The sequence below is a fragment of the Nesoenas mayeri genome (genome assembly GCF_963082525.1).
Source record: "Nesoenas mayeri genome assembly, chromosome: 1".
Taxonomy (NCBI): domain Eukaryota; kingdom Metazoa; phylum Chordata; class Aves; order Columbiformes; family Columbidae; genus Nesoenas; species Nesoenas mayeri.
In genome coordinates, this window is record NC_137541.1 from 201252728 (window position 1) to 201276760 (window position 24033).

Here is a 24033-nt window from a genome sequence, read left to right on the forward strand (position 1 = left end):
CTGGAACAGGCTCCCCAGGGAGGTGTCACGGCCCCAAGCCTGACAGTGTTCAAGAAGAGACTGGACAACACCCTCAGACACATGGTGTGAACTGTGGGGTTGTCCTGTGCAGGGACAGGAGTTGGACTCGATGATCCTTGTGGGTCCCTTCCAACTGAGGACATTCTATGATTCTATGATGCAGTTATGTGTAGGCATAAAGCAGGCTCTTGCCTTTATGCTTGAGTGACTGATTGTCCCTGGTAAGCAGGCCTGGAGAAGATGCATCCCCATGGTCCTTGTATTGGCGTATAGGGAGAAAGGGGCAGTTTCCACTGGTACAGGTTGGCTTTAGCGCTCCTAGAGGAGTTAATGCATTAACCACTTTTCTGTTTGTTTCTGGAATTGTTTGGTGCTGGAGAACAAGCCTGGGAAGTGGGGTTGAGATCTGTCCTCTACCTGTGGACAGCCTCTTGTGTGGGTGTTGCCTGTTCAACTGCAGGGACATAGCCACTGTCAGTGCAGATGTGTTACTGTTCGCTCCCAGGGCTTGCTCTTGGGGCCTTGTGCTAGCTCCTAAATGAAAGATTTATTATTTCTTTCAGGACTTCAGTTGAGGAGAATAGCCATCTTCTCTCTGGGCTTATCATTCTTTGTCCGGTTTCCTCCTAATTAACATCTCTGTCATGTGACAGTTCTGCAAGTTGTTTTTTTTTTTTATTTAAAGTCAGTTCTGTGAGAGATTTTTCAAGGCCCTGATTGTTCTTAGTATCTTCTTTGATCTTTCTGAGATGTGGCCTTGCCTTTGATGCTGGAGATGAGGTCGCACCATGAACTGATACAGTGGCATGAGATTGTTCTCGGTTCCAGCCCTTTCCTTACATGCCTGAGCGTCTTGTGCAGCTTTGGTTGGCACAAAACAGCACGAACTCCCAAGTCTTAACAGGTACTGAGATTTGAGCTTAGCACCTTATTTCCTCTGAGGACAAAAAGAAGTTCCACGTTGTTCCTGGAAAATAAGATAATAAGTCTTGAAGTGGGAACTCAGTGGAATGGGAGACAAGTGCCTGGGCTACATGGTGTTCTCACAGGGAGGTGTTGAATCAGGTAGCTTTAAGAGGTTGAAAATAAGTTTCTCAAGATTTTGAAGTGGGTTTTTCAATTATGAGATTATACTCTTGATGTGTATTTAAATTTTCCTTGCTAGAATGAATTACTTCGTGGATCCATCATCACTCCTACCTCTACTTGATCTCTGCCTCTGCGTGCACATTGACTCAAATCTAGAAATTAAATTTCTGTGACGATGGAAAAACACTTTGTGATAGCTACAATTAGCACTCTTTTTCTGTGGGGAATTTTTAGAAGAATAGTAGGCGTCCATCGGGAGGAGGGAACCAGGGGAAGGACCCACATCATTTCTTGCAGTCTGTGCCTGCAGTTTTCTTTTGGAGTGCAATTAACACTCTGTGTGTGTGTGTGCATGTGTGTAGTGAAGTAAATGAGAAAACCACTGGGGATTCCTACTAAATGCATGTGCAGTACTTTTCCTAAATCTTACTCCAAAGCATTTAATAATAATAATAATCATCATCATCATCATAACCTTTATGAAGGGTGGGAGCTTTTTACTGTATATTGAGCATTTCAGTATCTGGAACTAAAATTAATTTGCCTTTCTGCTACGATTTATAGAATTTTCACTTCATAAACTAACTCTAAAAAACTTCAGTTACCTTCATAGAGGGAGAAAAAAGATGAAAATAAAACCCAAACCCCAGCATAAAAACAACCAAGCACTATTAGGTTGTCCCCTCCACCCACTTCCTGATCTCAAATCTGAAGCTGTTTAGAATTGATTTAGGGAATGCACTTTTTGAAGGAATTTTTAGCAAATACACTGCCATATGTTTTAGCATAAGTTATAGATCAGGCAAGAACAGAGTTGAATAGAAGTAGTTGGAAGTGAAAATGAGCTGGAAATTCATAGATAATTTGTAATTTGGGATGAGATTTTAAAAACACCTGAGAGCCAACATTGCCAAAGATATTAAAGTGCATAAATATCTCTTATGGTTCTGGGAACTTTGTGGTTATTAAAGTACAGTGAGGTTATTGCTCCTAAGTCCTAAAGATTGTATTTTTTCCTATGCCTATGGGCAGATATGTCTGTGCAGTTTATAGTACATCTCTTAAGTGTTCTTGCTAAGGCTCTAGCTGTTATCAGTGGGGATTTCCATTTTGAGTTAGCTGTTGATTTATAGAATAATACCCAAAGTTTACCATATTCAAAGCTTTGGAATAGCTCGCATAAAAGGGTTGGATCCTTTCTGTCTGGAGTTGGGAAGTGTTGGGTATGACCAGTGACTCCTGCTGCCACTTCCCTTAAGAACAGCACCTTTGCCTGAAAATTTGCAGTCCATTGTGTTTGGTTTTGGATTGTATGTGGTGAAAGCCTGAACCAGAGGATGGAAGCTCATATGTTGGCTTTCTTATGTTGCTTCTTGCTTCTAATCCCTTCTGTGGACAGAGGAAAGCAGTACATCAGACCTGCTTAGTTCTGCGAGCTTCAGGGAGTGTGGTTCAAATATTTGTTCTTGCTGTTGCTGCTTGTGGCCACTAAACCATTCTCCCCTTTGAGGGCAACAGTAAGATCCACAATTCCTTATATTCCTGTGAGGTCCAGTAAAATAATGTATAGGTGTGTGTCCCATCCTCCCTGATTGTTTGCTCCCTCCATAATAGTTTTCTCCTTTAATATATGAGAAATCAGTGGATTAGCAATGGGTTTACATATGAGATGCAAGAGCATTATCGTAGCATGTCCAGGACTCCAAGGTTAGAAAAGGGAAGACACAGAGTTGCTTGTGTAACCTTAATTTGTTATCCATTGTGTTTATGGATGGAGACTGTAGAGAAGCCGGTGTGATTTTTTTTTTTGTAAGATACATAATTGATGATTGACAAAAGGTATATGAAGGAGTCTCCATACCATCGCTATCTCCTTAGGTTTCTTGGGTGAAATCAGTTTGAGCAAGTCTGCGCTCAAGCTAGGCAACCACAATTCCTTTGTAGTCAACAGAAAGAAATAGATCATTTATGATCTGGTTTATCTGGGCTTTACAGAAATGCCCACACTAGGTGAGAATGTCATGTACCTGAGCTCCAGGAGTCCTTGCTGCAGGATGTTGTGGATGTCATTTGAGGGGCAGCAACTGATGGTTCAGGGTAGATCTCTCCTTTAGCTGTGCTCCAGCAGAGCTGCAGTTTTGTCTCATTTGAAAACCTACTGTGTTCCTTGCCTGACTGTGAAGAGAGTTCAGGGTCATTACTCCAGATGTGGACCTCTAAAAGCGAGGTAAATCCTGTCCCTCAGGTGATGTTGGGCAGGATTAACCGAAATGCCACTCACTGACTTTCCCACCTTTGCGTTAGTTTATTCTAGCTTCAGTGCAAAGTGGCTTAGGCTAGTTTTATGTAGAACATGTATATTGTTCGTAGAAAAACATATTGAAGAAAGATGTGATTTCCCCCCTCCCCAATCCTTTGCTATAAATCACTATAACTCGCCTCGCTGAGCTTTTCCATCTCTATCTCCCTGCCAACGCAGGAAGCGTGTCAGGCCTGGGTTATGTGTAACACATGTTCAACAAGAGCTGGGTTTAGAGACCGGCACAACTTTTTAAACTTTAAGCACTCATTTAAGCAATGTTTTTTATTTTTGCTTTTAAGGGACTTTTCAGTTAGTGACTGATGCTAGTTTGGAAGCACTAAATCATGAAAAAAACGCTGCCTAAGTACCTCCAGGGTAGTTGAAGACTCTGCCCTGCCAGTCAGCTCCATCTTTGTTTTGCGATGTATGGGGATAAGTGTTCCTGGTTTGGACTGGCCCTTGGCTCTTTGCATAGGACTGCTCATAAGGAGCCTACTTCATAGCAAATGCGAAGATGTCTTCAGTGATACGAGCTCTTGTTCCCAGCGCACCGGACTGTGACTGCTATTAAGTTCCAGACCATATTGCAAAAGCCACCAGATGGTGAAGATAATTGACCTGTGGCCACAAAAGACTTGGCTGGATGTGAACTGGTGATAGAGCAGTGAAATGAAATAAACAGTTCATCTTTTTACTGTGAAGACCATAGGTGTTCTTCTGCGTCATCGCGTTGGGCTCAGTCATATTCTCACACAGAAGTGCACCTCGAGGTTTTGTGGGTGTACAGGAGGAGGAGCTGTGCAGGCAGAACTGGTCCCTACCTGACCTGCATGTAGTGTTTCCCCAGGTCCCTTCGCACACAAGGATGAAATCAAGGCCAAATCCAAGAACAGACGATGCTTTGCACTAGCAAAGGTATCAAGTAGAGGGACTTAGAGAGCAGTAGAGGAGAAAGCAGGAAAATCCTATGGGAAAAAAATATTTTGACTATCCCAAATTTCTGATTTTGGCTGTAGGAGTTGTGTGTGTGTGTGTGTCCATGGGAAATGGGCTTTTCCTTTCTTCTTTGGAGCACTAAGCTGTTGATGAACATGCACACAAAGGACTGTTTCTGGAGAATGAATGACGCTCTTGTCCATAAGTGTGGTCATTCCAGGACAGCCCCATGAGTGACTAGAATTTAGCCCCTGCCATTGCCATGTTTTTTTAGGACTCCAGTTTCCATGACTGTAAATGCTATATATTCCACGAGAATTAAAATATTTTTCCTTTTAAACTGTCCTAAGAGATGGAAAATCTTGATCCCCTCCCTACATTGCTCACCAGTAAGTCCTTTTCTGCACCTCCCCCTTTCAAGGAAACAAAACCGCAGAGTAGCCAACCTCTGGGTTGCAAAATATTGATTGCATGCAAATTGGATGGGGGAAGAGCCAGATGCAGTCAGTTTTCTGTCTCCTTTACATGGAAATAGTACTCCCTAAGTGCTCATCTAGTTAGGAGAGAGCAAAGACAGCAAGTGCTGCTAATTTTTCTTATGTAGAGGTACCTGAATGTTTGAATATGAAGTAATGCTCAGTGAAAAAAAATCTCTGGAAGCATTTATGATTGCTGCCTATTAGGACTGGAAAACTAAGGAGAATAAGAAAATGGCCCTCATGTGTTCCTCAAAAATATTTTCAGCTCTTTCTAATGGACTGCAGTATTTCTCCTAGCTACGAAGTGCAAGAATTCTCCTTTTGCTGAGTAAACTGGGTAAGAAGTGGCTTTTTCCCCCCTTTTTTCTCCCCTATGTTTGTAATTTTGTAGACTGAAGCACAAATCAGACAGGAATGAACAAGCATGGTATTTAAAAGGAGCAGGCGGATTTGTGACAGCATGCAGTACCTGCCAAAATTTAATTTTCTGTAGATGTTTTTGCACCGAAACATCTTCGTTCCTCTCTTTGTGATTGTTTACTCATTGTAAATACATAATTACTTGTATCTTGAATCCTTATATATATTGCTAAATTACAATGTGAAATTCTTGGTAACAGAGACAGTTTTCTGTGACTAGTTGGTAGAATTTATTACTCTCTTTGGTCATTGTTTTTCTGAAGATTGATGATATGAACCTCACTGAACTAGTTTAATGCTTTCCTTGAAAATTTTAGTCTGTTTTTCCTGTATAAAGTTGCTTGCTAAATGCAATACAGTAAAAATAAAGGATAGAGTCAGCGCTGTCCCAAGTTTTTGAGTGGCCAGCGGAGAACAGAGCTTTTGTCATTTGAGACGTAGGTGGAACCCTTGGCACTGAAGAAGGTTCTGTATTAAAAAATGTTGGACTTGTCTGAATAGATAATATCTGCAAGCTTGTGTGCCAGGGAGTGTTGCCGGGTTGAATCAGTGATGACTTTCTGTTAGAGCCCAACGAGGGAATTGTCTGGAGGCACCAGGCCATGCAAACGGAAAGAGACAAGCCAGCCCTATTGGAACGAGTGGCCCTCAACGATGTGTTCCTTTGAGCTTCTCAGTCTCGCCTTGTGCAGTGGGGGCCCAGGACATCCACCAGCCCACAGAGACTGTTCTTCATCCCCAGACACTCAGGTCTGGGTGAAGTGCATCGTGGAAAAAACAAAGCAGAAAACCCCAAGGAAGCAAACACTGTGTGGTGGCCGCTTCCTTCTCAGAGCCCTTTTAAATTACTCCGGTGACTGTGTATTGCTTTTTTTTTAAGTAGACTGATCTTCACTTTCTTTTTAAAGATTTTCAAGACAGTGGTAAGTAAGCATTTTCTAAGACTTTTTATACTTTCTCAAAATATACATGGTAGGTAGAGATCACAGTTTGCGATTTGCTTTTTTTTTCAGTTGTGTCAGGGAAGCATAGTTAAAAGGCAGTTGCAGTGTACATTGTGTGTGATTATTGTCTTTAGAGTAGTGTAATAGATGATCTGTTGTCAGAACATTTTATCAATAACTTAAACACCTCTTGTGTTATTTCTTAACCAAGCTAGGAAACCTTTTTTTGGCCAAGTGCTCTCTTAGGAGCTCAATGGGCTTGATGTGGTCTTTGGACAGTATATTTGGTTCTCTGTGTACTATGCTGAAATGATCCATGTGTCAATGGTGTTTTGTCCTTTTCCCTTTTCAACTTCTAATATCCCAAAAGAATAAGACACAAAGCATTTCCCTGCAATTAATATCTGGCTGATCTGAATGTCCCTACCGAAGTTTTTCAAACCATCCGGTCATAATCCTCAGAAAAGTTCATGTGCTTCAGTCATGCAGAGATGCTGCTGTTCTTTCCCATAGTCATTCTGCTGTGGTATTGTTAATGGTTCAAAAATAATCAACAGATTAATGTTTTATTACATTTCCAGTAGGATACATAGCACATAAATCTTCTCCGAGTACACTTGAAATAGCCATAAATGGCAGCTGAAAATCTCTCCAAAGTAGTGCAGTGTTTGCACTCTACAGGAGGATTTCTCAAGTAAGCACGGCTACTGTTCTGCAGTCCTAATTAAGCACTGAGAAGACAGAAGTATCCAAGCATCAAAATGCTAGAAAAAAAATATGCACTTTTTTGTTTTAAGAAATGCTTGATTTAGAGAAAAAAACAATGAACCTATGAAAAATTATCATAAATAGGCATATGGGTCTTGATTCTGTGTATATTCGTGTCAGTTCTGCAGCTTCTGTCAACGTCAGCTGGACAGAATTATACCTCTGTGTTTTTTCTGAGGTGAATAGAAAGAGCTTCTGGATCTATTTTGTTTCAAAGGTTTTTACAATCATCATTGGGGTCATGATAAATCTTGAAACACCGGCCAAAGTGGCACTCGCCTTTGTTGACTGACTGTCATAGCAACAGCCATGAAAGAGGAGAGGGACTAGGGGGAAGGAATAGGTGAACGTGGTCTGAGACCACCAAAAGGCATTTGAAAGGAGAAAAGCATTGGTTATTTAAGTGCATATTTTTGCTCTTGATTTACAAAGAAAATAAATAAAAATAAAGTATGTAAAAATAACCTCGCAGCTAAGCCTTTGCAGGAAGGGTGACTTCCTTCATGTGGTTCTCTGAGAGAGCAGAAAGGAGCCGGCTCTGATCCTGTAACTGTCTGTCTCTGGGAACTCAGCTAGTAAGTTCTGTGCTGCCAGCCTGTTTTAATGGGTGCATCATTTTTTGGATCTGGCCTGGCTTGTCTCCTGTTTAGGACCTCTCTGCAAAGTACAGGTTATGACTACTCAGTTGTACGGGGATGTGCAGGAGATTGGGCGTTGCCATGCTGGCCACAGTGAAGCACCAGAGATGGGATTCACCCTATGAGATCTGCACTGGAGTTACCCACCCTAGTTCTCAGCCTTTGGTAGGAAGACAGACGCTCATTCTAAAGGTGAATCTCTGAGGTGTCCGGCTTTCCACAGAGCTCCTGGGGTGATTAGCTCAGATGTAGATCTCCAGTTTTAGATGAAATGGATATTCCTGAAGTTTACTGACTACCTTGCCTGCGGAGTGGCAAGAGTGCTGATTCAGGAGGGCATTTAATCCTGTGCCAGCCCTTGAGAGAAAGACATTTTTAAAAAAAAAGGTGGGAGGGAGAGGAAAGTTTAGGTGTGTTACCTACAAATATTTTCCTATAGGAGGTAGAACCTTTCACTTGGCTGTTGAGTTTCAAATCCATATTTCACCCATGATTTGAAAAGTTACATATTTTTCAAATCTTCTAGTTCTATGTGTATATTCTTGCACACACATGTATAAGAGCACATTCTTGGCCATGCAGTGTATATCCTGCCTGTCGCTGCTGACCAGGGTAGATGTAGAGGGAGACTTGCCAAAACTGTGAGTTCGGGGGCTGCAGGTGCAAAGGGATTTTGTGTGTCTCTATATAATGTTTGTCTGTACAGACAGGTTATATGTGTTTATGTCAAGGGTCCAGTTAAGAGACTGGATCCTGCTGTAGGAAGCAGAGAATAGGACCATGTGTAGCTGCAACAAAAGCAGCTCTGACCTGGGAAGCTTATCTTTTGAATAGATGGGGCAGCTGTGGTTTTGGGGGAAGGAATAATGCAGGAGCAAGGTGGTCACGCTGTCAGGTCAGACATGTCACACCAGCGCTGTGGCTTTATGTGTAACAAATCTGTTCAAAATGTGCAAATGATTTGAAGTGTGTAGGAGGTTACCAAAGGTAAATTAACTCAGAGGGGGGGAAATCACAAAAAGGCTACATTTTAATTTTGTCTAAACAAAAAAAGATTCTTTTTTTTTTATTCATTATGATTGTGATTCAGGAGGGAAGAATCTATGCAGACTTGGGAAAACTGTTACACAGCAATTTGGTAATGCAGACCTGTAGACTCCCCTTAAGTTGCACGAAGCCAAAAATACCTGAACTTCGTGTGTTTCAGGACTCAAATATTCAGGAGAAAGAGCAGAAGAGAGTAACTAGAAAGGGTCATAGAGCGACCTCAGGTGCTCTCTTCATGCACCTTTGTTATCTGTAGGCTTTTGCTGCAGGTGTTGGTGTCCAGGGATAAGGTTACTGACCCTTGCCCATCTGGCTGTTCTCCCTCTCTTGCTCTGGGTTTACACTAGAGTTGCTCGTATGGTCATGCCCCAAGCCAGCCCTGGCAAAGTGATCCATGTTATGGGAAAGCATCCATTAAAAAAGCCATTAAGTGAACTCAGGCGTCTTGACTGAACAAGATGCAGGAGAGATGGCAGAGCGGGCAGGAGTAGGCCGCGCGGGCACCAGACACGTGTTGTCGTCCTGGCTGTGCTGCTCCAGTGGTCGGCAAATGCCTCAGGCAGTGCAAGAGCCAAACATATCAGTTGTTTTGTTCACAAACAAAAGCAAACCATTGACTGTTGAGCTTCATGCACCCTCTTGGTCCTTCTGGAGCAGTGTTCAGTGATGCACAGGCCTCTCAGACCCTGTAGTGAGAGTTACAGCACAACGTGTCTCTGTAGACGGTGTGGCAGTGCAGGAGTGAGCTGTGTGTGTGCGTGAGTCCTGCAGGGACATCAGCCAGGAGAGGGATTTTGGAGCAGCACGCTGGCCGCTGTGTCAGGAGGCACGTGAACACGTGGCTGGAGAGGTTCAGCAGAACACAGTGCCCTGAATCACAGAATCACTTCAGCTGGAAGAGGCCCTCAGGATCATCAAGTCCCACCATAACCTAACCTAACTTTAGCACTAAACCATGTCCCTAAGAACCTCATCTAAACACCTTTTAAATGCCTCCAGGGATGGTGACTCCACCACTGCCCTGGGCAGCCTGTTCCAACACCTGACAACCCTTTCTGTGAATAGTTTTTTCCTAATATCCAATCTAAACCTCCCCTGGTGCAACTTGAGGCCATTTCCTCTCATCCTATCACTTGCTACTTGGGAGAAGACACCAAACCCCTCCATGCTACAACCTCCTTTCAGGTAGTTGCAGACAGTGATAAGGTCTCCCCTCAGCCTCCTTTTCTCCAGGTTAAACAGCCCCAGTTCCCTCAGCTGCTCCTCATCAGACTTGTGCTCCAGGCCCCTCACCAGCTTCATCATCCTCCTCTGCAATCCCTTCAGTACTTCCATGTCTTTCTTATGGTGAGGGGCCCAAAACTGAACACAGGATTCAAGGTGGGTCCTCACCAGTGGCACAGTACAGTGGCACAGTACACTGGCACAATTCTCTAGTCCTGCTGGCCACACTATTCCTGATACAAGCCAGGATACTGTTGGCCTTTTTGGCCACCTGGGCACATTGCTGGCTCATGTTCAGCTGCTGTCAATCAACACCCCCAGGTTCCTCTCTGCCAGACACTTTCCAGCCACTATTTACCGAGCCTGTAGCACTGCCTGGGGTTGTTGTGACCCAAGTGCAGGACCCGGCACTTGGCCTTGTTAGACCTCATACAATTGGCTTCAGCCCAACGATCCAGCCGGCAATCACAGCATGATGAGGTAAGGGCTGAGGCAGGGAGCAGTCTTTCCTTTTTAGCAGGGCCTAAACCTCTTTCCCTGGCCCCACAGACGCAAACAAAGGAGCTGATTGCTTTGTTGCTGAGATCTAGAGGTTGTGTCTTCAACACAGCATTGGGGTTTTCCTGCCTTGGGTGCTATAGGCGGGAGGGCTTGAGACAGCTCTGCACCTTCAGCCATGGGTAAGTGGGCTGGAGATAACACAAGGTAGAAACTTGGAGTAAGAGAAGCAGCTGTTAAATGTAGCAAGTGTGGGTTTGTTCTGCCAAGTCGCTGCTTGAGCAGAGAACAAAGGTAGGTGGTGGCATGAAGTCCTCACACCCTCCCAGAGCCGAGGCAGCACTTGTGTTCAGGTGCTGAGCTGCCACCATGCTCAGCATCCCAGAGGGCTGTTTTATCCAGGGGGAGAGCTGCTGACGGGTGGAATGGGTAGATCATATTACTCAGTAAAAGACAACAGAAATAAAGGTTATTCTGGTGTGTCACTAAACTCTTAATTCCCCTGGAGATTCAGTTACAAGCGTAACAGTTTTGTGGGGAAAGGATACGGAAGACTTTGTTAGTCTGAGCGGCAGAGCAGGCAGCCGTCACTGCAGCCGGGCTGCCGCAGTCGTGTCCCCAGCTCCCCTACCTGCTTCCTTGCCTCACTGGAGCTCTCAGTTTCATTTTGCAAGACTTGCAGAGGGATAAATCTGGGCCCAGCAGTGTTATTTTTAGAGTCTTGAAAATAGGCTGATGTACAGGAAAAGATTTTTCTCACGGTTTAGTGAACCATTTTTGGATTTTGAGCGGGGAAGGAAGGATGACAGTAAGATGGAGAGGCTTTTCATGGCATCTCCTTAGTCCTGTAAGAGGCACATGGTGTCTCTGTGGTGTCAGTGTCCTCCCAGAGTTCCATGTGTGTTGTCTGTCTCATTCTCCCTTGATCTGTTTCCAAAACTCCCATTTCCTTATCCAGCCACTTTTCCTCCCTCCTGCCACCCCGTGTTTTAGTGCTGCCCCAGATGTCTTCTGCTGCACTGTCAGCTGCACACTGATTGTATTTCCCTCAATCAATTTTAAGGAGCCGCTGATGGAGGTGGATTTCAGGGAAATGGCTGCTGTTCATTTCTTGGTTCCTGGCAGGACAGTTTTCGAGTGTTCGCATTCCAACTAGGATACTTGTTCAAGGTCTAAAGCTGGGCAGATGCTGCAAAGACCGGCACACCAGAGCAGTGTTTGCCCTGGGCTTTCTGACCGTGTCCATCCCAGCCTCTTGGGAAGGGTGGCTGTATACAGGGGATGTGCTTGTGCCGACTTCGAAATCACTGTGAAAGCAGTCGGTGCTGCCTTACCTGAGGTAGGTGGTGTGGCTGGGGTCAGTTGGGGAATGGAGAAAATGGCAATTTGCTCCTTAACTCTGTACAAAAAAAAAGGGGGGGGGGGCGGGATGTGACAGAAGCTTTTTACCTGCAAGTGCTTGGTTTCCAGCAGGCCATCTGTCTGCTGCCCTGTGTTGAAGTGAGCACAGGTTTGGATCGCTAATCCTTTCCTTTGACCTTGGGGACTCCACATCTCAGGGAATATGAGTGAGCAGATGGATTTTATTAAGCTTAGAAGAGCCAGTATTTAAACCGAAAAGGCTTTCAACCTTGTCTTCAGCAGAATGGTGTTGACATGGAGATCTTTGTCTTTCGCACTGTGCGCCTCTTCCCTCCTTCTCTCCCCCACCTGCAGTACAGTGTTTAAAACCCACCTGAGCACTAGTGATCAGGGCAGCTCTTTGTCATACCAAGTGCTTTCTGTGTATCTTACCTCATATTTGTTTTGGCTTAGAACTCAGCCCAGTCCCCCAAATGTTTACTGCTGGACCTGCTCCTGCAGACATCTGCAGGAGAGCCCCGAGTCCAGCTGCTGACCAAAGTGATCCTTACAGCAGCTGCTGCCCTTTTAGGGTACGGACCTTCTCAAAGAAGTTGTGATCACGTCCTGAACACAGAGTGTATTTTTACTAATGCCCTTCCAAGATAAAAGGCTGCAAAGACGACCACCACTTAAGAACTAAAGAGCCAGAAGCCTCCGTCTCATTTATCATAATCCAGATGTTATCCTGCTAATTTCAAGGCTGTTACTCAAGCGCAAAACTTGATACACTGCAGTTGAGAGCGGGTCTACGTCACAGGCTTTTGTTGGGGAGGCCGTCAGTCAGGGCTTTGATGGGATGTGTGATCTGTGGCCAACACAGCTGTGCTGACAAGAAGTCCTCAGCACAGACTTCTGCTAGTTATAGCAGCAAAACTTTGTTTTTGCTAGCATGGCTGAGGTGGGGGAGGAGAAGCAAGTTCAGCATGAGCCCTGTCAGTGGGGACGCCCCTTTACCCTCCTGCAGACCCCAGTCAGCTGCTCTGGCAGCCTCCCTGCTAAGAGCTGGCCTAAGTGGTGCAGTTGTGAGGCTCCTGTTAAGAAGCCAGGACTGTGCTTGCTTTTATTTTTATTTTTTTTTTCTAGAGTCTTTTGAGTGCATTTTTTAAAATCTATGGCTTGTTCTCAAGCAGGCTTTGATCTCGTTAATCTTTTCATCTATACATCAGTCTGTTGTGTGGAAATGCTGGAACGTGCTTTTATTGTGGCATGGGGTTTCTTTGGTTTTTGTCTTCATTTTTTTTGCATAGTTTAGAGAATTTTTCTTCCCTGAGGCTCTCCCTCTGGCTTGATCCTACATGAAAGTCAACTACAGACATGTCAGGTACCACTTTAGGCCATGTCTTTGAATTTTCTTTGCAGGGATTTCCTGATATCAAATTAAAACAATTATTTCTCTTTCCTCACGTTAAGATAAAGAAAGCATTTTGGGTAACTCTGCATGTTCAGTAGTGGGCAGATATGAGCTCTCTCTGTGTCCACCAGGTGGGATGCACGCCAGCTTTAAACCCAAAGTCTTGTGGTTACCATAGCGTGAGGCACAATTCAGACTAACTTACCTGCTCTCTGTGTTGTTTGGTTGAGCAACCAGTGTGTTGCTGTGATTGTGGCCATTTGGCAGGTTCGAAGCATGGGCAATATGATTAAATCCGTCTGTCTTTGGCCACGTAGACTTGGTCTTAATCTTGGCCACATGTGCTCTTCTCCTCTAATTCGTACTATAGGTTTGGACCTCAGGATAGGCTTTCATAGTTAGAGCTGTGCTTTCCTAAAATGTCCATCTGCTCGTGGTAGCAGCCGTTCCTGTGAAAACCTTTGAGTAAATGCAATTGTATCTGTGAGAAGTAATGCCCTGTGGTATCACTTAAACCCAAGGGAAAGTGGAGGAGGGGTCATTTGGTAGCCAAAAAAAAAAGAAACTGTACCTCCTATACATACCTATCAAAATGCAGCTTTTGTAACAAGTCACTTGTACTGAGCTGAACCAGGAGCTTTGCGGTTATTGGACGCTCATTGAAGACAGTGATGTGACATGGTGTCCTTTTTCCTCTGTGTAAACTAGAGATTGTTCTACTTGATAGCTGGTAGCATCATGGTAATAGTTGATCACGTCAGCTGGGAAAGGAGCAAGTCCCTTGAGTTCTGTATGTAACTGGGCAGTTTGGCTGAATGCTCCTGCCTGGCCCAGAGGTGTGCGGGAGAGCTGCACTTTGTGTTGAGCTTTCGGGAGCTGAGGCACTAGGCAGTACCTGAGGAGCTTTGAATATTTGTTGTCCCAGCTATTGCTGACCCATTGCAGGTGAGTGTAAACTTCTTGGTTTGTGAAAATTTAAAGATTTCTTTTTCTGCCTCTGTCTTTTGCCTAGGTCCTGAGGGAGACTAATAAATTGGCTGAAATGGAAGAGCCACCTTTGCTGCCAGGAGAAACCATTAAAGACATGGGTATGTGAAAAGGAAATTCCTTATTGTTTGCTGACCAAATAAAATATCCATAGAGCAAAACATCTTGGCCATCATTAACCAACAACAGCAAGTTACTGATGTTTTGAGAACCATGATCAGGCTGTTTCATTAATCAAGTTATTACACACCACACGAGCCACGGTAACTATACTTCTCGTCTTAGCATGTAGCAAATACGAGGCAATTCAACGTATCTTAGCATGAGCATTGAGATCGGTTGTACAGCTTTGCATTTGCTGCCTCCTGGGAGGACAGGGATGGACTGTTTCCAGTTGTCCTTGCCACAGGGTAGCTTGTTAGGCTGACACAGCACCATTGTGTGTTGCATCTCTGTCACAGGCTGCAGGAGAGGGTACAGCGCTGTTGCAGAGAACATACTGGGATATGGGGATGGGGTTTTTTTTCTTTTTTTCTATTCAGACACACTGCCATGCATCAGGTTTGCCAATGCACTCCAGTCTGAAAGTCTGAGTAACCTTCTTGATTAATTTTCTATGGAACATTTTGCATTCACTAGTTTAACATGTTGCCTTCCTCTTAAAATGATATGAAAGAGTGCAATTTCTGTGCTAAAAATAAAGTCAATCAAGCAATCAAACCCTGAAAATACCTCACCAAAAAAACCCAACAACAACAAAACACCCTAGAAAAAAAATCCCATCTTGGTACTCAGTCCTTTTTTCTACGCCTTTCCTAAGGACTCCGAACTTGTGCTCCAGCCGTGCACTGCAGACGGGCATCTAACACAGTTGGCTCTGACAGAAATAGTATATTTCAAAGGCTTCCTGGGAATGGTTTAAAGATCAGAGTTATCAGTATTTTGTCTGCTGGCAGTGATGTGCTGAGCCACGTAAGTCAGTAAGACTGGGTGGCTTTTGGATTAGGCCAGGCAGCAGCTCTCTGGTCCAACAAGAAGTTAAAGGTAGCAAAAAGGAAATCTTTATCATTCATCAGCAATAATTATTTCCTGTTAAAAGAGTCAAGAAAGGCAAATGTAATTCTCTTTGTATTTTACAGGGAAAGGAAGAAAAATTATTTCAGCCAACCCAATAATCTAGGGTAAGATTTGCCCTATAAAAGACAGGAATTCCATAAGCAGGGGAATTAGTAAATCTTGGTTTCCAGTAAGTTTTCACCATATGGATTCTCTTATATCTACCAAAGACTGAGCTTATTAGACTTTCCCGTAGTAGCAGCACTAGTAGAACCTCTCTGTTATACCTGGCGTCTGTTCTCACAAACAATGAAGCATTGTAATGCCTTGACAATCCCTATTTATTGGATAGAGACTGCTGAAATCATACTGCCGTGGTAGGGTTAAGGTCAGATAAGTCATGCATGTGGGTACATGTGCAGTGTAATTAAGTAAAATTGTTTCCTTAGGAAACCAAGCTAATAAAATGCAAATGTAAAGGTGATGTGCCTTACAAGCTGGCAAGGCCAATGTTTGAGATCATGCCTGGGATTCCTTACCTGGAAAACATTTTTCTAGCACCTTTCTTCTTTACCTAGGAATCCTGTTCCTTTGCAGATGTAAATGCACACTTCTCTTATTAGTAGATTCTGGGGTTTTTTTTAAACATTTTGAAATTACATTTTGAATAATAGGAACTCTTGTGGAAGAACCAGGCAGGCTGCCCTTACCTTGTTGTGCTTCATTAGTCTGCTTTCAAACCTCTGTCAAACTAGTCTTTGAAAAGAAGTGGTTAATGATCAGCCAGTAATGAAACACTTGTTTTAATTAGAACTGGCTAGGAGCATTCTGTGTTTAATTATTCTTCCAACGAACACATGTAAATTAAAATAAATAAATAATGAAATTGCTAGTGAGTAGCTATATATTTTTATTTAGCTATTTTTAACTAAAAATTCTGTGCTTCATATTTTGCTCTGAATTAGTCAGTCCTGATATTTTAAGGATCCTTCTCCATATCTGAATCTCAAGAATCGGTGCAGACTATGCAGAAGCAGAGCTAACGTGAGGATGATTTCATTATATGAGCTGCCAGTGCCCTGCAGTAAGGCAGCCTCTCTTCTTCCCTCCCTTCGGGCTAAATCTCATGCAATAAAGGTAGAAAAAATTCAGGTCTTCATCCTGACACCCCCGTAGCCTCATGCCTCTTGTGTGTGGTGACTGTCACCTGGCTCGGAGCCACCTGTCCTCCTAGCTTCACACAGCCCTCACAAAATGTATCCCATTGGGTTTGGAGGCTTGAGGTTAAGATGCTCCAGAAGATTCTTTCATGGGTCTGGCAGCTCTGGTCAGAGGGTCTCCTCCTGAAAGCACCTCTGTGTGTCTGAGGGGTCTTGTTACTTGACGGTGGTAGCGTAAACCATTGCCCTTCAGTGACAGAAGACGTGATGGGTCACTGCCTGGCGACAGAGGGCAAGGGAATTATTTAGATGTTGGCATTGTTAATTGAGGTAAAACAGAAGGGCAGTTAGAGGAGGTGTTTGGTGTGGAAAACCAGCAGCACCTCTTGCCTTTTGCTGGAACAAGTGAGAAATGTCTGAGGACTTTTAAGAAGGGGACTGTTTTGAGTCACCGTCACTCAGCCTCGAAAATAATTGCACTGTTGCAGAGTAACTTGATCGCTGACTTCAGACTTAAAATCAGTGGCAGCTGGGTGCTACACAGATTCCTGGCTGCTGGAAGCAGGGCCTGTTGTCAAAGAACAAGGGGCAATGGTTTTAAACTAAAGGAGGGGAGATTCAGGCCAGACATGAGGAAGAAATTTTTTACACTGAACGGTGAAACCCTGGCCCAGGTTTCCCAGAGGGGTGGTAGATGCCCCATCCCTGGAGACATCCCAGGCCAGGCTGGATGGGGCTCTAAGCAACCTGATCTGGGTGAAGATGTCCCTGCTCATGGCAGAGGCTTGGACTAGATGACCTTTGAAGGTCCTCCCAACCCAAAGTGTTCTATGTTTCTATGAAATTGCTGTAGCTCTGCTGGCTTTCAGCATGAGGACCTGCATCCCGGGGCTGACTCTGTGTACAAGGGTGTGCACGGGGACCTGGGTATCCTAAAAGCCACATGTAGAACTGCCTTCTCCTGTCCTTGGTGATGAAACCAGCTTAATGAAGATCCTTAGTTTTTATGCAGATTGTTATCAGCTTCAAGTCTGTGCATCCAGGCAGGAGTCATCTCCTCCTTTTTTTTGCATGGTGTTTTCAGCTACTGGCAATGCATTACTCAGTAAGAGTAAAGAGTTTGCAGCCAAATCCTGGCATTTTTGCAGGGGTAACAGTTCTGTGCAAATACAGGATTCCAGGTGATGGTACTTGCCTAGTTTATACCCAAGCTCTTACCTTTTCCACAGAACTGAAACTTTCATGTTAGCTCTAGGCTAGAAACTCAGATTAAACTTGTTTTCATTTCACAACCTTAAAAGTAGAACCCCCAAATGTTGTTGTTGTCATAATTTTACTCCCATCAATTAACAATGAAATTAACAACCTTTTTTTTTCTTTTTTTTTTTAAGCTAAGGATGTTACTTACATCTGCCCCTTCACTGGAGCAATCAGAGGAACCCTTACTGTAACCAATTATAGACTGTATTTTAAAAGCATGGAACGGGTAAGCTTTTGAAATCATCTGCTTTTGTTGGCTATTCAATCTTTAGACCTGGATGGTGTTTGAGAGTAATTCTGTGTGAATCACAGTTATATGTTTGGGAATATAAACGTAAGGGAGCAGGAGCTGGGGACTTTTCCCCCTCCCCTTTTTAAACTCACAAATTTCAACTGTCTACAGGACCCTCCTTTTGTCCTAGATGCATCTTTAGGTGTGATCAACAGAGTGGAGAAAATTGGAGGTGCTTCCAGTCGCGGTGAGAATTCGTACGGACTGGAGATTGTATGCAAGGTAAACTTATCTGTGTTTTTTACAATAGGGGAAGGGGAACATAGATTTTAAAAGGTTTTCTCTGTAGTACTGTAGGAAATTCTGCAAAACGTTTCAGTCAGTCTGGCTTCACATGCTTCAAAAAACATCTGATTTTAGAAGTAATTTTCAGGATTCTCCAGCTCCACTGGTTCAAGACAAGATCCAAACCTTTATTCAGGCTTTGTGCAAGTAATGTATTTTCCTTACAGTGGAAGCCTAGGCCTGCAGTTCTCAGGGCTGCACACTGGGCTGTCACAGGAAGACTCCGGTAATTGTGCCTTTCACACATCCATTTCACAAGATGCCTTTCACTCATGTTTCAAGAGCAAGAAAGGGGCACGTTTTCCCCTATATCGTTAGCTGGTGTTCATGTGCTGCTGTGCTTGGTGGTGAGGAACTAGCAAGTAGCCTTCAGTCCCCCTAGAGGCTGTTCTTTCAAGGCAGTTCATATTTCACACGTGCCTCTCGAGAGCCCTTGGGAACACTGGAAGTGCAAACTTCAGTAAAAATTAACCATTCACCTCCTCATGTCTGCTTACTGTAGACCCACAGGGTAGATAACGCCACCGTCTCCAGTCCTAAATGCACACCTATGCTGTTGACCAGGGCACAGCCCTTCTTCTTCTCATGGTAGCTGTGTGGGGAGAGCTGGATTCTGAACCTTGTAGGTCTTGGACTGCTCACAGCTCTCGTCAGAGCCCTCTCGGGGCTGAGAGGATGCTGTTTTCTGGATAAGGGCAGTTGGAATGAAAATGAGTCCCAAACTACTCTGGTTGCCGCTGTGATCTTGAGGCACTGGGAAGCTACTCAGACTCTCAAGCTGTGGGCGTGCTGAGTCAAGAGCTGTTGGTAAAATCTGTACCAGATCATCCAGCTGCTCCCTCCTCCTGCTGCAGCTGTGATCTCCCTGGCTAATGCAGGGGTGCTTCTGCTGGCAGGCTGATTTGTTCCATGTTTTGATCTGGATTCCTAGTCCTCAGCCATTTTGCCTATATGCAAATTTGCACACGCGATCAAGTTTGGACTGAACTACATTATTTCACTGGGTGGGAAACCCAGGGACAAACTGTACAATAGGTATATTGCCCTTATACAGTATATATATATATGCCAGCCTGCTTGGCCTAGGATATGCACAACAGTTTAGTGTGGTAACAGAGCAGTACAGATACAGCTTATGCATCCTGAAATGTTCTCTGAGACCAGTTACCTTCTCTCAGTCTTGCGAGACAGTGAAGTCTGTAGCTGTTTGTTTCATTCTCTCACTTGCTATACCATGTTCATATGCTTGAACTTGATAGTTTATTTCCTGCTGGTGCCTTTTAAACTGTTTACTAGAAGTGTTTGAGTTGTAGGCTTGGCTGGAAAATCTTGGCACCTTAGAGATGCTTTATTTAGTTTTGAAATTTGATTTTGTAGATGAGTATGGAAAGGAGGTCATGGGTTACCACTCTTTGTGGAAACTGTGCTGCTGTGTAAAGTGGTGGAGTTCTCAGTTTCAAGACATCCTTTTGAGTGCTCTGAGAGATGAAAGCTTTACACGGAGATGGCAGTAGTTGCTTTGCACCAAACTGGCGGGACTTGGGCTCCCTGTGTGCAGTAGCTCTATGGAGCTCTACTTGGTGAGACAAGTCCCTTCCAGCTGCTGATCAGCGGTGGTTTGTCCCTGAGTGATGCTCTCCCTTAGACTTTCAGCAGGTAGGCGGCTTCACGTGAAGGGAAGATGCTGCGTCAGGTGCGCTTGTGCACATCCTCTGCTCCTCTGCAGTTGTGACAGGCTTTGTTGGGGGCTGCAGACAACCACTGAAACCTTGAGTTGCACTATAACAGTGTTCAAAGTACAACATTAAGTCAGTACTAGAAAGAGCATTGAGATGTGACCCTGTTTTGAATGCTGACTTTTGGATTGTCTTTGGATTTTGAATTGGTTCGGAAATCTGAAGTTTGATCTCCCTCTTTTTTTCTTAGGATATTCGAAACTTGCGGTTTGCTCATAAACCTGAAGGGAGAACTAGACGGTCCATATTTGAGAACCTAATGAAATATGCTTTCCCAGTTTCAAATAATCTGGTAAGTATTTTCTTTTCAGTTTTCACCAAAAGACACAAAGTGGCAGTAGGCCGTTTTGTTTAGTCTCATCTACCTGGTACAGTATTCACATGAGGTGCATTTAGTTGAAGGGGGAGAAATGCTGTTTTTCTAAAATCGGTTTTAGAATTAATTCTGTGGGATTTTAGATTGTATAGAAAACAGGAAAGGTCTGCTTTGTGAGAGATGCGTGGAGAATGACTTACCGATACATCCATATAACAGAGGGAAGGTATTCAAAACACAGTGGCATCCATCGGAGGTTTACAGCTAATGGTGACAGCACTGCCCCAAATCTGGATTGCAGTTCGTTGTCTCTGTGGTGTTATGACACTCCAGTTGTTGCTTCAAATACTGCTTGAAAGGATTCAGTGCTTAATATGTAAAAGCATTCTTGCCCAAATAGTCTTTTATTTCTCTCTTTAATAAGAGACTCTTTTGTCCCTGAAGTACCAGGTAATAGACAAGAAAGATCAGGGGTATGCGAGCATGTTAATTTTTTTTCACAAAGCCCTAGAAGAAAAGCAGTGTAGTGGGAAAAAAAGAACAAGTCATAACGTACTATTTGAGATCTCAAACATCCTGGAAATGGACTCTAAGTGGGCTCTTAATGGTAAATTTTCTTTCTTTCAGCCACTTTTTGCATTTGAGTACAAAGAGGTTTTCCCAGAAAATGGATGGAAGGTGTATGACCCCACTTGGGAGTACAAGAGACAGGTAGGTACTGTGCCATGTCCTTCCTCGTCCACTCTGCTCTTCAGAAGTGAGGCTTTGTGCAGCAATATAATTACAGGTTGTATGGAACAGAGAATGATCCCGCTTACAAATGTTGTGCAGACTGGGTTAGGACATCGTTCTCACATTGCAGTGATTGATGACAGTACAGTTTCAGAGACAGTAACATCCACTGATGGAGATCACTCAGGCTGCAGAGAGCTGATTTTAGGCTTTGGTAGAAAAAATTAGTGCTCTGGCTTCATCAGCCGCTGCTGGCAGTGAGGAACAGAGGGTGCATTTGTGGGTACAGACATCCCATTGTTGAGCTTCACACCTCAGCTTTTGTTTGTATCAGTTTTAATTCTTCACAGTTTTCTGTGAGATATCTCAAACAGGAACTTGGAAGGAAAAAAAAATACATGTAGAATGCTTTCATTTTCTTGGGGAATCAGCATAGGGGTCAACCTAGAGGGTATTGTGATTAACCATAGCTTGGAACAGACAGTTGTAGCGTGTCCGGAATAAACCAGTCAAAGGTGTTAAGTGGGAGGCTGACAATTAGGAATACTGCAATAAAAACTGGAGTGGTCCTCCCTAGTGGAGAAGATGGAGGAATTTTGGTTTTTATAATTAAATCACTCTTGTCATAATATTCTCAAGTTGAGGAAACAGCACAATTTGGTGACAGTTTTGCTCTGGACACAGTAAACTTTTGTCTCATTCAGGTCTGCCTGGATAAAACAAATTTTCCTTTGTAAAATCAAGAAATTTACGGGCATGTAATTTAAAGATTTATTTGGGTCTTTCCCATAAAACAGACCAAAACAAGATATCTGTCCTAGCCTAGTTGTTCATCTAATTCCTGACATCCAAAACCTAAGGAAGGGATTAATTTTCCTAGCTTTAGTCTTCTAAAAGCTGGGCATGCCTTCTAAATTGGTTTTCTAGGCCTGTCATTAACAGATGGGGAGAGACTGCTTCACTGTTGGGGGTGATTTGTTCCCTCCAAAAATAGCTGCCTGAGATATATTGCAGGCTTCCAGGCTGCTAATTGAAAGTGAGATGTATCTTGCCTCCGCTGTCTTCATTGCAAAAACGTGTATGTCTCCTATTAGAGACAAACTCCAGTCATTTGTAATCAACGACACACATTGTATCTAAGGACAACTTTGACTAATAAGACCAGATAATGCAGTGCTTATTGCTTTGTTTAGAATTTACCTCTCTCTTGGTAGTTAAATTAAAGGAATTATCTGTTTATAAAGAAGAATCTGCAACCCAAGATGTGTAGGAAAGATGTTTCTTTATAGGACTGAGAACTTTGGAGTAAAGACTAAAGAATACGTGTGCTGTCAAAATAAACTCCATTGACAAGCACAGCATTCACTTAGCCAATCCTCACTTAAAAAAGGTTAAGTACACAAGGCTTTTTTACAATACCTGGAAAGAAGGAAGGGTGACCCTTGAGAATTTCAAAGTAAATTATTGCAATTTTTTAATGCTGGCATGTCTGTTTTTAGAATACAAGCTTTTTTATCCATATTACTTTTTATATTGTAATTGGTTGTACCTTAAAGTTGGTAGGAGCTTGGTTACACAGTGAAAGCTTACATATATTTACATGCATGTGATTTGCAGCTCTCCTTGGCCTTTCTGTAAAGAAAATGGGCCTCTGGACCATGATGTGTTTGCTTGTGGTCACATGAGGTAGCACCGTTGTGTGTAAAGTATATTATGATTGAGACATTGCTGCAGCGTGTACTTCTTTTGTCATTACCTGCTTTTGTATCGTTTTTGAGCACTCAGGAAAAACTTAGCTTGACTGCTTTTATGTCAAGAAACCACACTCATGTCCATATGTGGAAGCCCCCAGTCATTTGCTTACATTGGTAACTGCAAAAATCAATCAAAACCAGGACTTTTTGCAGCCATGGCCTATCTGAATTTTACCCGTGATGGGACACAGTCATTCCCATTCCAGATCACACAATCCATCTGTTCCAGTAGCTTATCTGCAGAAGTGACCAATGCCAGCTGCTGAAGAAGAGGCAAACCATACTACAGTAGATGTTTATTTTGTGATCTGGCCAGGAAGAGAACTTCATCCCTTTCATTAGAGTTGATTTAGGTCCTGCAGGATGAAGCTTTATGTCCCCTCCAAAACTTCTAGGTATTTCAGTCTGTTTATTTAATTGCAGCATTTATAACTATAGATGTTCAGTTTATCTGTGTGAATGTCGTAGCCTTTTTTCTTAATCCAACCAGGTTCCGTTAAAGCAGTAACAAATACTACAGTAAATCAGGATTATGTCCTGAAATGGCAACAGGGATTCGTTAACAGTGAAACAAAACTGGCATCATTGAATCAGATAATGAGATTACCTGTCGTTGACGGTGTGATTTGTGATCAGAAACAGAAAAGCAGGACATATGCACTATCTGCAAGACCTCTTGGAATCGGTTTAAAAACTGTTAGAGAAGATCTGGCCTAGGGCATAAGCAGCTCCATATGGCCAGACACTAACTTGGTGCATCTTAGGCCAGGCCAGTCATTGCCCTGAGGGAGCAGGAACATGGAGAGAGGGGAGCGAAGCAGAAGTAGAAACCGACTACCAGGCATCCAGAAAAGACCTTTAGAGTAAGATCCATGGGAAGATCTATGTCTACACTGGTATGTATGGGAAGTTTGCCTGTGGTGTGATTTATTTATTATAATATTTTTTCAGATTAATATAAGTGTGTTGATGTGATAGAGATTGTAGCAGTTAGGAAAGATATCCAGTAAACCTCTGACTTCTGTGTTAGTGTGCTTGGGAAATATGGAAATATGTAACTTATTAAAAATCTGTGTTTCTGTAAAGCTATGGGGAGTAATAAACAACCTGTAGAGAACAAAAGGAACGCAGAGAGATTTGGGATTTAGTCAGTAAATGGAATCACATGTGGCAAATGAAATTTAAAACTGAAATTACTCTCTGATTTTTATTACACACAGACTGGCAGAGTATGAAACGGAGTTGCAAAGTGAATAAGACTCAGTTGAAACCAAAGGGCCTTGAGATGCCTTTGGAGTAACTTGAAGTTTTCATTTTCCTTGACAAGGTGGGGA

The 24033-nt window shown here is 43.3% G+C and overlaps 1 protein-coding gene across 1 annotated transcript in view; it reads left to right on the plus strand.

Moving 5' to 3' along the window:
* Positions 1-24033, plus strand: part of MTMR2 (myotubularin related protein 2) — a gene marked incomplete at its 5' end in the record, with an annotated part of 64755 nt that overhangs the window by 24568 nt on the left and 16154 nt on the right. The window contains 5 exons of the mRNA XM_080347684.1: positions 14134-14209; positions 17716-17810; positions 17988-18098; positions 20088-20189; positions 20841-20924. Of these exons, the coding sequence (XP_080203810.1) occupies positions 14134-14209; positions 17716-17810; positions 17988-18098; positions 20088-20189; positions 20841-20924 (468 nt within the window). The remainder of the gene's footprint in view (positions 1-14133; positions 14210-17715; positions 17811-17987; positions 18099-20087; positions 20190-20840; positions 20925-24033) is intronic.